At 54.8% G+C, this 11,384-nt stretch overlaps 2 protein-coding genes across 3 annotated transcripts in view; both read right to left on the bottom strand.

The window, feature by feature from the left end:
- The window catches only part of LOC103898011 (fatty aldehyde dehydrogenase-like), a 3,728-nt gene extending 2,121 nt beyond the window's left edge, over nucleotides 1-1,607 (bottom strand). Inside the window, 7 exon segments of the mRNA XM_009278196.1 lie at nucleotides 54-195; nucleotides 331-443; nucleotides 522-738; nucleotides 830-915; nucleotides 1,010-1,149; nucleotides 1,151-1,236; nucleotides 1,455-1,607. Coding sequence (XP_009276471.1) covers nucleotides 54-195; nucleotides 331-443; nucleotides 522-738; nucleotides 830-915; nucleotides 1,010-1,149; nucleotides 1,151-1,236; nucleotides 1,455-1,607 — 937 coding nt within the window.
- Nucleotides 1,608-3,053: 1,446 nt separating this feature from the next.
- Nucleotides 3,054-11,299, bottom strand: LOC103898009 (fatty aldehyde dehydrogenase). Of its 2 annotated transcripts, XM_009278194.2 has the most exons (12): nucleotides 11,161-11,299; nucleotides 10,808-10,981; nucleotides 10,151-10,382; nucleotides 9,971-10,056; nucleotides 8,876-9,084; nucleotides 8,630-8,747; nucleotides 8,353-8,494; nucleotides 8,008-8,174; nucleotides 7,393-7,492; nucleotides 6,248-6,486; nucleotides 5,099-5,219; nucleotides 3,054-4,779 (listed from the first exon to the last, which is right to left on the bottom strand). In XM_009278194.2, exons 2-11 carry the CDS (start codon nucleotides 10,967-10,969, stop codon nucleotides 5,142-5,144), a joined length of 1,533 nt encoding a protein of 510 aa, XP_009276469.1. In that variant the 5' UTR covers nucleotides 10,970-10,981; nucleotides 11,161-11,299; the 3' UTR covers nucleotides 3,054-4,779; nucleotides 5,099-5,141. The 2 variants fall into 2 exon arrangements, with proteins under 2 accessions (XP_009276469.1, XP_009276470.1); XM_009278195.2 differs by lacking the exon at nucleotides 5,099-5,219.
- Nucleotides 11,300-11,384: the final 85 nt, after the last annotated feature.

The raw sequence follows: 11,384 nt of genomic DNA, 5'->3' as shown, positions 1-11,384 counted from the left end.
CCCCCAAAAGGCACCTGCTACCACCTCCCCTCCCCAACAGCTGCCAGAAGCACCTATGAAGCAGGAAGCCTCATCAGCCTCTCCCCCGTGAGCGATCTTCTGCCCGTCCAGCAGGCCCAGGATTCTCTTGAAGTGACGCTTGTTGACAATCCTTTCGTAATCCGGAGACGACTTCACGTCTTCCCCATAGAATTCCTGCCAAAGGGCACAGCAGAACCGAAGCGCTCAACAAACCTTCACAACAACCACAGCTCCAGGGCTGCAGCTACAAAACTCAGACCTGGCCTGTAACGGGGACAACTCCCACAGCACGGGGAACTCCACGCTCACCTGCAGAGTCACCTTGATGTTCTCCACCACTTTGCTCTGGATGGAAGGGTCACAGAGGATGTAGTCCCCAGCCCCCACAGCCCAGCCAACAAAGCCTGCGTGACACCCGCAGTCTGGGGACAATGGCCCAGAGATGTCCAAGTGCCCCACGGGGTCCCTGCCCCACCATTGAGCCCCTGCCAAGAGTTTGCAACAGCCCAACCTGCGAACCACATCCAACACACAGTCCTTGTCGATGTAGCAGGGGCTCTTCCTGCCCAGCTCCAGGGTGACGGGCGTCAGGTGCTTGGCGGCCACTGCCATCACGATTTTGCCCGCTGTGGAGTTGCCGGTGTAGAGGATGTGATCAAATCTCTGGGTCAGCAGCATTGTCATTTCAGCTGCCCCCCTGCTCACCACGAGGTACAGCTCCCGTGGGGCAAGTGTGTCGGGGTCACCCCAACCCAGTGCATCCCCACAGCGCAGAGAAACCCAGGGAGCGATGCGGGGCCTCACTCACTTGGTCAAGGTACTGGGGAAGGAGATCAGACACCAGCTGAGCCGTGTTCTCGCAGATCTCCGACGGCTTCACCACCACAGCATTGCCTACAAGACAAATGCAGCACGGCCACTCAGCCCTCGTGCTCCTCTCCCGCCTCCCACAGCCCCACGAAGGAGAGGGGCTGCGGTGGGTCCCCACCTGCTGCGATGGCACCGATCAAAGGCTGCATGACCAGGACGAAGGGGTAATTCCAGGCCCCGATGATCAGCACCACCCCCAGCGGCTCAGGGCAGACATAGGCCTCGTCCCGCATCGTCAGCAGGTCCTTCTGCGCAGGTCAAGGTCCATGATGGCAGCTTGTCCATGGCCAGGGCCAGCTCCTTCAGCACGCCCAGGATCTCATGGCTGTATGCGCTGGGCCCACACTGCAATGACAGGGAGCTTGGGGAGGGGATGGTGAAGGCACCCACCTCCCGCACCCACCACGGCAGCCCAGGGAGGCAGGGCAAGGTCATCTGGGACCGGGGGGACATCAGCAAAAGCCATCTGGCACGGCAAAGGCAGCCTTTGGGGTTGCTGCTTTCTTGAAAGCTGACCACTGTCCATGCACAGCAGAAGGGAGAAACTCCCAACCAAGCCAGACCTTGTGCAGATCCACCCTGATGGCTGCCAGGATCTCCTTCTCCTTCTCCTGCACCATCCGCTCCAGGGCCTTCAGCTGCTGCATCCTGAACTCCAGCGAGCGGCACCGGCCTGAGTTGAAGGCGGCTCTCGCCTGTCCAACGATCTGCTGCATCCTCTCCATGGCTGCTCAGCGCTGCGGGGAGAGAGCAGCAAGACCCAGGTCATTGAGGGCTGCTTAGGCCTGGGAACACTCAACATGGGGCCACCACCAAGAGATGTCCCACACGGAGCAAGGTTGGGAGATGTCCTCCTCGGGTGACCTCCTGCTCCCAAGGTGACTGCTCAGGGCTCCCACCCTCCGATGCCCCGTCCTACCTGCGCAGGGTCCACCAACAGAGGGCACCTCTCACGGCAACCCAGCATCTCTGGGGATGGCTGATAGATCCTGTTCTGCGGGTGCTTTCTCCTAGCTCGGAGATACCGTTAAACCCACCAGCCACCCTACCCCTCTGCTCACAGGGATGCTCCTGAGGAGCCAAAACATGGAGATGACCGTGGCCTTGGTGGGCAGCTGGCTGGAAGCAGCAGAGCTGTGTGCCTAGACCCAGCCTGCACCCGTCTTCCCCGTAACTGCGAGGCCCTCGTGTGGCATCGCAGAAACATGAGGAAAGGTTGCAGCGGTTTCATCCTGCTTCCCGGGAGCAGTCCTTCGCTTTTTAGTCAGGACAAGAGATCTGCCTGCAGTCCCTGCCTAACCATAGGAGACACCAAGGTTCCTTTGCAACCGTTAAAATCTGCCCTTCCCTGCCCGCTGCCACAGCTGCATGCCGCAGCCCCGATCCTGACCGAGAAAGCAGATGACTCATTAAAAAATGAAGGAAAAAAGAAAGTTACCTTCAGAGAAGCTTCTCTCTCTACCAGTCTCCTGCAGCGAGTGCAAGCAGGCGCAAGCCCTTCCCCTGACATGGCTCAGGGCGACCTCTCCTCCCACAAGAGGACAGCTGGCCCAGGCCCAGGGCTCTCGCTAGGTACAAGATGCCCTTTACCCAGATATATCCTCGCGCTGTGAACACGCAAGCCCTGGATCACCGCTTTCAGCCGGGGCAGTGACTCAGCCGCCCATGCGGGATTGTGAGAGACCACGTGGCTTTGCCCATGTTGGGCACACGAGGCCGGGGCAGCGCTTTCGCATGCCGCAGCAGCCGTCGGGAGCCAACAAACGCAGCCCGCGCTATCGTCTGGATCTGAACAAACCCTGAACGGGCAGCGCCTGCTGGTGGAAGGCAATCAGGGGATGGATTTGCACAGGACAGGAGGAGAAACAGTCCAGCTCCTCCACAGCTCCCAGCGCCGCCTCGCCCCGCGCCCTGCCTGCCTCCGGGCACCTCTTCGGCAGCCTGCCTGTGCTCCCCTGCCAGAGCTCTGGGGGATCCTTCCCCACGAGTGGGCAAGCCATCGCGCTGGGCACCTGCGCTCCTGCACTGGGGCAGAGGCACCTCGCAACACACGTGTGACGTTCGGCCAAGTCGTGGCCAGAGCCAGGAGCAGCAGAGGACGGGCAGGATTCCCCAGGAGACTGCAGGGACTTCCCACGCTCGGTTTATTATTTAAATTCTCAGTGTTTATTTAGTACTTGCAAAATATATCATTAAAAAGGCTTAGCACATGGATTTTCACTAGACATGAAGAAATTCCACCTATTGCACAGTAAATATAATTTTCTACTCTATAGCGAGTAATTGCATTTAATTTTTAAATTTACCTTATTTAAACATTAATGTTTCTAAGGTCCTTTCATCTTACATTTCTCCAGCATCCTCTCCCCAAGCTAGAACAAGCCCTATATTATCTCCTAGTGCAAGATTATAGCAGACCCAGAAGCTCAAACATGAAGGAGTACACGCTCTTTCAGTAATTGTTTTCCCTCAGAGGAATCTGTCCAGGAATGGGTTTGTACTGGTTTTGGCTGGGATGGAGTTAATTTTCATCATAGTCGCTAAGTTTCTTCACAGTAGGATGGTGCTGTGTTTTGGATTTGTGACCAAAACAGTGTTGGTAACACCCCCGTGTTTCAGCTGTGGCCGAACAGTGCTTGCACACCGTCAAGGTCTCCGTTTCTCACCGCCCCGCCAGCACGTAGGCTGGGGTTAGCAAGAAGCGGGGAGGGGACACGGCTGGGAGAGCTGACCCCAATGACCAAAGGGATATTCCAGACTATATGACGTTGTGCTCAGTGATAAAAGCTGGGGGGAAAAGAAGAGGAAGGGGGAGGACATTAGGAGTTATGGCATCTGTCTTCCCAAGTCACCGTTACATGTGATGAAACCCTGCTTTCCTGGGGATGGCTGAACATCTGCCTGCCGAGGGGAAGTAATGAACGGATTCCTTAATTTGCTTGCTTGCACGCCCAGCTTTCACTTTACCTATTAAACTATCTTTATCCCAACCTACAAGTTTTCCCCCTTTTACCCTTCCGATTCTCTTCCCCGTCCCACTGGGGGAGTGAGTGAGCGGCTGGGTGGGGCTCAGATGCCCACCTGGGCTAACCCACAACAGGGTACTCTGTGATTCCCACTTCTCTAAACAGGCCTGAAAGTTCTTTTGTATGAGCATAAGATACTCTTATCAGCAAAATACAGGCAGTGCAGGTATCATCTTTGTAATTTTCTAACTGCCAAATAATTGTTACAGGCACGTGATGAAACCCAGAGCCCAAAAAGGGTGTCAGCCTGCATCCCCTGACCAGCTGTGGATGATTCTGGTTCGCAGAGATCCGTGAATATTTCACCTCAATTAAACGGCAAGGGGAACCTCACTAGGTTTATTCATAACCATCACTATTGGCAAAATGCATCAGCCAGCACAGCCTGTCTCAGACTCGTCACCAAGAGGGTGGTTGTTCGGAGCACAGCAGAAGACAGACCATCCCAAAAACTGCAGGGAAAACACTGTCAACCCAATCACAGCTGAAACTTAAGCTCCTGTTTGTCACTGAAGGAAGGTAAGCGGTTTGGTGCAAGGCACAGTGTGCGCGTCCCTGGAAGCAGCGCTCTGCATGGCATGGGGTGGAGGTAGGGACTGGTTATTTCTTGCTCTGCAGTCCTCCTTTTGAGAGCTTGTACCCACTGGTCCCTCTGTTTCAGCATGGCTTTTTAGTAAACAGGAGTCCGAGCCTTCTCTTGGTTAGTACCTCTCTAAGGCTACTCTGCGTGCTCGACAGCTCATTGAAATAACCCAGTACAAAAGAAAAAAATGACTTCTCAGCTTAAGGAAACAGACACAAAGCGAGCACTCAGAGTATGACTTGCACATGGCGCCTTCTCCTCTCTTCAGTAGTAAACCATCTGTGAAAGCAAAACACAACACCAACGTCCTGTGAAGGATTTGCTGAAACAAAACCAACTCCCTTTCTAGAACAGCCTGAAGCAAAGCCCCTTCACTCAGGGTGACTTCCCCAGGGTCCGGCTCGCCTGCCTCCTGCCCCCTCGGCATGCACTGACTGCTGGTTATCTTGGATGCTGTACGAGCTCCGAGCACTGCCAGGGAAAGCACTGCTCTCTGGCTCCAGGGGGAACCTTCTGCAAGCCCCACATTCACTACTCTAACAAGGCTTTGCCCGATCTCAAATCGGGTCTACACACAGGAGAAGAAAAAGGCTCGTACCTCACTGTGACAGCCACAGCAGTGCTCTGAAACCTCCTCTTTATCACACACTGAGCCAGCCCAGCCTCTGAACAGCCAGCACAATCAAGAGGGCTTTTCTCTTCAGCACAGACTGGTGATTCTGAGAAAACCCAAATGATTTCAAGATGCCATGAGTTTCCTCCTCTTCCCTGAGAAGGCATTCACCTAGATGGGGTCTGCCTCTCTGGCTGGTGCTTCGAGGCCTAAGCCAGTTGTTGGCTCTTACGCCTCCTCCTGGACTCAGATATGCAGGCAGGTTATCTCCCCCTGCTTGTTGGGCTCCTGCACGTCTCCTTGCAGCAGTAACACCACAGAACAGACTGAAGGGCAGAGTCCTGAGCCACCCTGCCATCTCCTGTCCCCTCAGTGGCTGCTCCCTTAAGCCTACTAAACCCCCAGGATGCACAGTTGAGGTTTGCAAGGAGCAGCCAACGCAGGCACACATAGTGCCCGTTCTGCCAGCCACAGAGAACCACCAGTGATCACACTTGTAGTTTCAGATCTTACCCCACCACCTCAGAAAGCATCATGAGTCCTCCGGCCAGCACTAGCAGGCTTCTGCCTCCCGCAGAGAGGGGAGGACATCCCACCCTTCCGCACTACCCAGCCAGAAACAGGGGAGGAAACGGACATAACTGAGATAAGGTCAGATGGGGGCTGCAACTGGGCAAGGAGCAAGAGCTCGCCATAGACCTTGGCTTTAGGACACAGCCTCCCTTCCCCCAGGGCCCTGCAGCACAAAACCACAACCGGCTGGGCTAGGCTGTGGAGCAGCTCACAACATCGCTGAAGAACGCCCGGGAATTGAAATCACTCTTAAGAGACCTGTCCAAAATGTACCAAAGTCTGCCTGTGGACGGAGCTTCTCACAGGTGTCACCTACCAAGGCAGAGCAACAAATAGTCCAGCAGCCTAGGAGATTTCTCTGAGGACATTTCTATTCTAGACAGCACTTGCAAGAGCGAGAAGCAGATCTTGATAATTTCAGGTGGGACAGATATCACGAGTATCAAGACAGAAAAAACAGGCCAGGCTCTAAGAAAGGACTGCAGTTGCAAAGAGGGAACTTACAGAAAATCAGATGAATTACACATACACTCATGTAGATGGCAAAGAGCCAAAGCTCACCTTTATCATCACCACCGCTGCCACAATCCCCAGCAGGGCGAAGATGACCAGTCCAATTTGGCCCTTGTTAAACCGCTTCAAGAGGAAGAACTTGGCCCAATCCACCTTCTTCTGGCTGCCAGGTGGGTACCGGAGTTTGTGCATAACCTCCATCTTCAGGTCCCTGATCAAGCAGGCGCGGCGGTGGGAGAAGGTCTCAAAGCTGTGCTTGCCATGGTAGGCGCCTATCCCGCTGTTACCTGAAGGACACAACCCAGGCAGGTCACACCACAGGCTGCGCCAGTCAAACCTTTGGCCACTTGAGGCCACCAGCAGGGCAAGAAGCAGCACAGGAAAATTCCAGTTGCTTGCCAGCTGCAGTGCGTGTTACTTACCCTGCATCTGCCTTGCTGCAGTTCAAAATCACAACTTCTCCTCTATATTCTTTCAGAGAGGAACAGTTGTTCCTTCCTCTCTGCAGCACTTCTGTGTCTCTAAGATGTCCATCTGTACTCCATCCTTCTTCTTCCCCACCCCGTTTTCACTACGTACTCTCCAGTACTTCATTGTGTCCCTGTGTACGCTGTTCCCTGTGCCTCTGAGCCATCGCCAGCTCTTCCCTAGATTTAGCTCCCTCTCAAACCCCATGCCAAGGCTCTGAGATCTGACTAGTGCTGTGTGAGAAGGGTTTCCTGAGGAGCCCTGCAGGGTACGTCTCCGTTTTCCAATTCCAGGACAGCATATGCCATTCGCAGCAGCAGAATGCTGCTGGTTCACAGTCAGCTTATGAGCACTGTAACACCCAAACCCTCTTCTGCAAAGCTCCCGTAGGCTGTTCCGTAATCTGTTCCAATTCTCCCCGTGCTGAAGTCCTACCCTTCCTCCTGCAATTACTGCTAATCACTCCGATAGCAGCTAATGTTTTTAATGCACCTTTCGCATCAGTCTGCACTAAATGCGTCAATCTTCCCAAAAACACACCCAAAGGTTTTTCTCTTTTGGCCCCTTTCCTAATGTACTCCCAGAATTTATTACTGAGATCTGCTATACCGAGACCCTTCGGCTGTAACAGGCGCAAGGGGTACTTGGACACAAACCAACTACTGCTGTTCCCTGGGTCACACCATGCATCAAGTCACAACACTTAAGGAGCCCCAGTAACTTACCGACACCACCGAAGGGTAAGGTTGAGAGTAAGAAATGCATGATGACATCATTTCCAGTAACACCCCCACTGAAGGTTTCCGAGATGACTCTTTTGATTAACTGACAAAAGAAAAAAAACAAACAGAACATTACAAAGGCCAGAAGAGACCAGGCCATGTAACTGAGCAGGACTGCAAGGGGAGCTATGAGCCAACAAGCCATCGTGTGAATTTCCTCTGGCTGATAACTCAGACGAGCCCTCTCCATGCAATGTTAACTCAAAGTGGGAAAGTTCAGAGGAGGGATTTCAAAGCTGGAAATCTGGGAGCTTGCCTCCTTAGCAATACATTAAAAGTAACTAAATTAATCATGAAAGACTGCATGGCACCAAAGAAGAAATTCAGCCTTTTATCCCTCTATTTCACAAAGTCATACAAAGGCAAAGCACTTCAGCAGGAGACTGGGAGCCTCCAGCAGCTCTGGGGACACTCGTGGTCCCCCGTGAGGCAAACGCTACGATTCACAAGCAAAGAGGAGTCGACACGGGCCCTGGGGGGAGCCGTGCCTGGGACTGGCCACGTTCAGGATCGAACTGCGCAGAGATGCCTCCGTGGGGGAGCACAGCCCAGACCCACCTTCTTGTTGTTGGAGAAGACGTACAGGGCAAGGGGCTTCTCCCGACGGTTGATGAACTCAATGGCTTCGTCCACGTTCTTCACGGTCAGAATGGGGAGGACCGGTCCAAAGATTTCCTCCTCCATCACCTTTGACTCCGGAGAAACATCGATGAGGATAGTCGGTGCTGCAGCAAAGAGGAGGGCAGGAGACGGAGTGAGCAGGACAGAAGACGTGGTCGATCACAGGACCTCATCCGGAGCACTGCCTCCGTTCAACACACACCAAGCAAGCCACAGACACATACACAGCCCCCCAAAAGGCACCTGCTACCACCTCCCCTCCCCAACAGCTGCCAGAAGCACCTATGAAGCAGGAAGCCTCATCAGCCTCTCCCCCGTGAGCGATCTTCTGCCCGTCCAGCAGGCCCAGGATTCTCTTGAAGTGACGCTTGTTGACAATCCTTTCGTAATCCGGAGACGACTTCACGTCTTCCCCATAGAATTCCTGCCAAAGGGCACAGCAGAACCGAAGCGCTCAACAAACCTTCACAACAACCACAGCTCCAGGGCTGCAGCTACAGAACTCAGACCTGGCCTGTAACGGGGACAACTCCCACAGCACGGGGAACTCCACGCTCACCTGCAGAGTCACCTTGATGTTCTCCACCACTTTGCTCTGGATGGAAGGGTCACAGAGGATGTAGTCCGGGGCGATGCAGGTTTGCCCACAGTTCATGTACTTCCCCCATGTTATCCGCCTGCGGGAGAAAGGGAGATGGTTTCTCCACGGTCAGTCCCTTCCAGCCCCCACAGCCCAGCCAACAACGCCTGAGCGACACCCGCAGCCTGGGGACAATGGCCCACCGAGGGCTTGCAACAGCCTGACCTGCAGGCAACATCCAGGTCACAGTCCTTGTCAATGTAGCAGGGGCTCTTCCCACCCAGCTCCAGGGTGACGGGCGTCAGGTGCTTGGCAGCCGCTGCCATCACGATTTTGCCCACTGTGGAATTGCCAGTATAAAGGATGTGATCAAATCTCTGCTTCAGCAGCTCTGTCGTCTCAGGTACTCCTCCAGTGACCACAGGGTACAGCTCCTGCGGGGCAAACAAGAGCCTTACAGATACCTTGATTTAAAGCAAATATGTATCAAGGGAGCAGCTCTGCATGGGGCAGACTCACTTGTGAGCTACATTAGAATCTGGACAAAGGATAGAGATAGCAGAGACAAGCTCTGCTCCTTCCCCTGAAATGAAGTTTCACTTGCCATATTGTGCCACGTGAACTAAAAGAAATGGAGGTTGAGGCCAGGGCTGAGTCAGGCTGTGGACCTACTCCCACACATTAAGACCAAGGGCACATACGACCACCAGGCTCTCCCGAGGGCTGTCTCCTTCCTCAGCTCTCGCCCCTCACTTAGAGAAAGCACTAACTCCCTGGAAGAAACCACACAGTGGGGCCCTGCTGTCAGAACAACAGCCTCAGTGACACAGCGCAATGGATGCCAGAACTGCCAGACAGTGGAGGAGAAACAACACCTCCTGCTCTTGAGTGTGGTTCAGCAGGACATGAAAACCTGGGCCGTACTGCCACCGAGCAAATGGCACCCAGTTCTCAGGAAGAGCCAGGCGCAGCCAGCATCCAAAGCAAACTTGTGCTTACCTAGAGGTGACCCCAGCACAGTGTCCAAGAGAGCAATTATTGCAGTGAGATATACATGCATGCCTCTTTACACAGTCGTGAATGTCAAAAAGGCTGTCATGTTGCAGCAACATTACGTAGGCACATTAGGTTACACAAACACAGGAAGAATATGTCAACTTGTCTCTATACTCTAGGAGTAATTCAACCCTTCCTGTATCTCCTGCTTACGCTCCTTTGGAGAGAGTAGGCAACTGATTTGACTCTAACCTGCAGGAGCCCTTCAAAAGCACGACAGATATTTCCTCAAGACAATCACTTCAGGCACAGGGCCTCACTCACTTGGTCAAGGTACTGGGGAAGGAGATCAGACACCAGCTGAGCCGTGTTCTCGCAGATCTCCGACGGCTTCACCACCACAGCATTGCCTACAAGACAAATGCAGCACGGCCACTCAGCCCTCGTGCTCCTCTCCCGCCTCCCACAGCCCCACGAAGGAGAGGGGCTGCGGTGGGTCCCCACCTGCTGCGATGGCACCGATCAAAGGCTGCATGACCAGGACGAAGGGGTAATTCCAGGCCCCGATGATCAGCACCACCCCCAGCGGCTCAGGGCAGACATAGGCCTCATCCCGCATCGTCAGCAGGTCCCTCTTCACAGGCTGAGGGGCTGCCCAGGACGGCAGCTTGTCCATGGCCAGGGCCAGCTCCTTCAGCACGCCCAGGATCTCATGGCTGTACGCGCTGGGCCCACACTGCAACGACAGGGAGCTTGGGGAGGGGATGGTGAAGGCACCCACCTCCCACACCCACTGCGGCACCTCAGGGAAGCAAGGTAAGTTCTGCTGGCTTAAAGCATCTGCCAGGGCAGTTACTGGTCAGGTTGCCCCAAAGGATCCCTGACAGAAGACGGCCAGTCCGGGTGCGTGGGGCTCAACGTGCAACAGAAGCCAAAACCTGACAGCCAGGACCTGCCTTTGCAGTCCTGCCTCGAGACTAGCTCCTTCTTAGAAATGGTGGCAGCAGACCTTGGCAGGCCACAGTGAGAACCAGGACCATGGGGAACATCAGCAAAAGCCATCTGGCATGGCAAAGGCAGCCCTTGGCTTTCCCACTTTCCCTTCCAGGCTGACCACTGTCCATGCACGGCTGATGGGAGAAACTCCCGACCAAGCCAGACCTTGTGCAGATCCGCCCTGATGGCTGCCAGGATCTCCTTCTCCTTCTCCTGCACCATCCGCTCCAGGGCCTTCAGCTGCTGCATCCTGAACTCCAGCGAGCGGCACCGGCCTGAGTTGAAGGCGGCTCTCGCCTGTCCAACGATCTGCTGCATCGTCTCCATGGCTGCTCAGCGCTGCGGGGAGAGAGCAGCAAGACCCAGCTCACTACGGGGCCTCCCTCCTACCGATGGAAACTGACCTTTCCCACAGGCATCGGACACGCTCTCAACCACCAGCTGCAATCCCACCTCCCCAGCTCGAGGGCCGGCACCCGCTATAATTCGGTCCCAATTCTGCCGTATCTTTCTGAAACCTTAAATAATTGGCTGCGGTTTGCGACGTAGAGAAGTTTGAAAAGGAGCACAGGAAGCAAATGTCGGTACAATAGTCAGGGTGTCACGCAGGCAACCAAAGGGCAGCTGCTGGCAGGGGCGGAGGTCAGGGAAGGCAGCCTTTCCCCGCACCCCGGCACCGAGCGCTACCCAGCGAGGCCACGGCGAGCGCAGAGCCCCCGAGGGCGGCGCGGCCGGGGGCAGG

The sequence above is a fragment of the Aptenodytes forsteri genome, unplaced genomic scaffold (genome assembly GCF_000699145.1).
Source record: "Aptenodytes forsteri isolate BGI_AS27 unplaced genomic scaffold, ASM69914v1 Scaffold66, whole genome shotgun sequence".
Lineage (NCBI taxonomy): Eukaryota > Metazoa > Chordata > Aves > Sphenisciformes > Spheniscidae > Aptenodytes > Aptenodytes forsteri.
This window is presented reverse-complemented; position numbering and strand designations above follow the sequence as displayed.

Coding starts and splice junctions, on each gene's coding strand:
- LOC103898009 (XM_009278194.2), bottom strand. CDS start 10,969: ATGGAGACGATGCAGCAGATCGTTGGACAGGCGAGAGCCGCCTTCAAC. Junction 10,383..10,807: donor TCAGGGCGGATCTGCACAAG/GTCTGGCTTGGT, acceptor CTGTCGTTGCAG/TGTGGGCCCAGCGCGTACAG. Junction 7,493..8,007: donor TCTTCTCCAACAACAAGAAG/GTGGGTCTGGGC, acceptor TTCTTTTGTCAG/TTAATCAAAAGAGTCATCTC.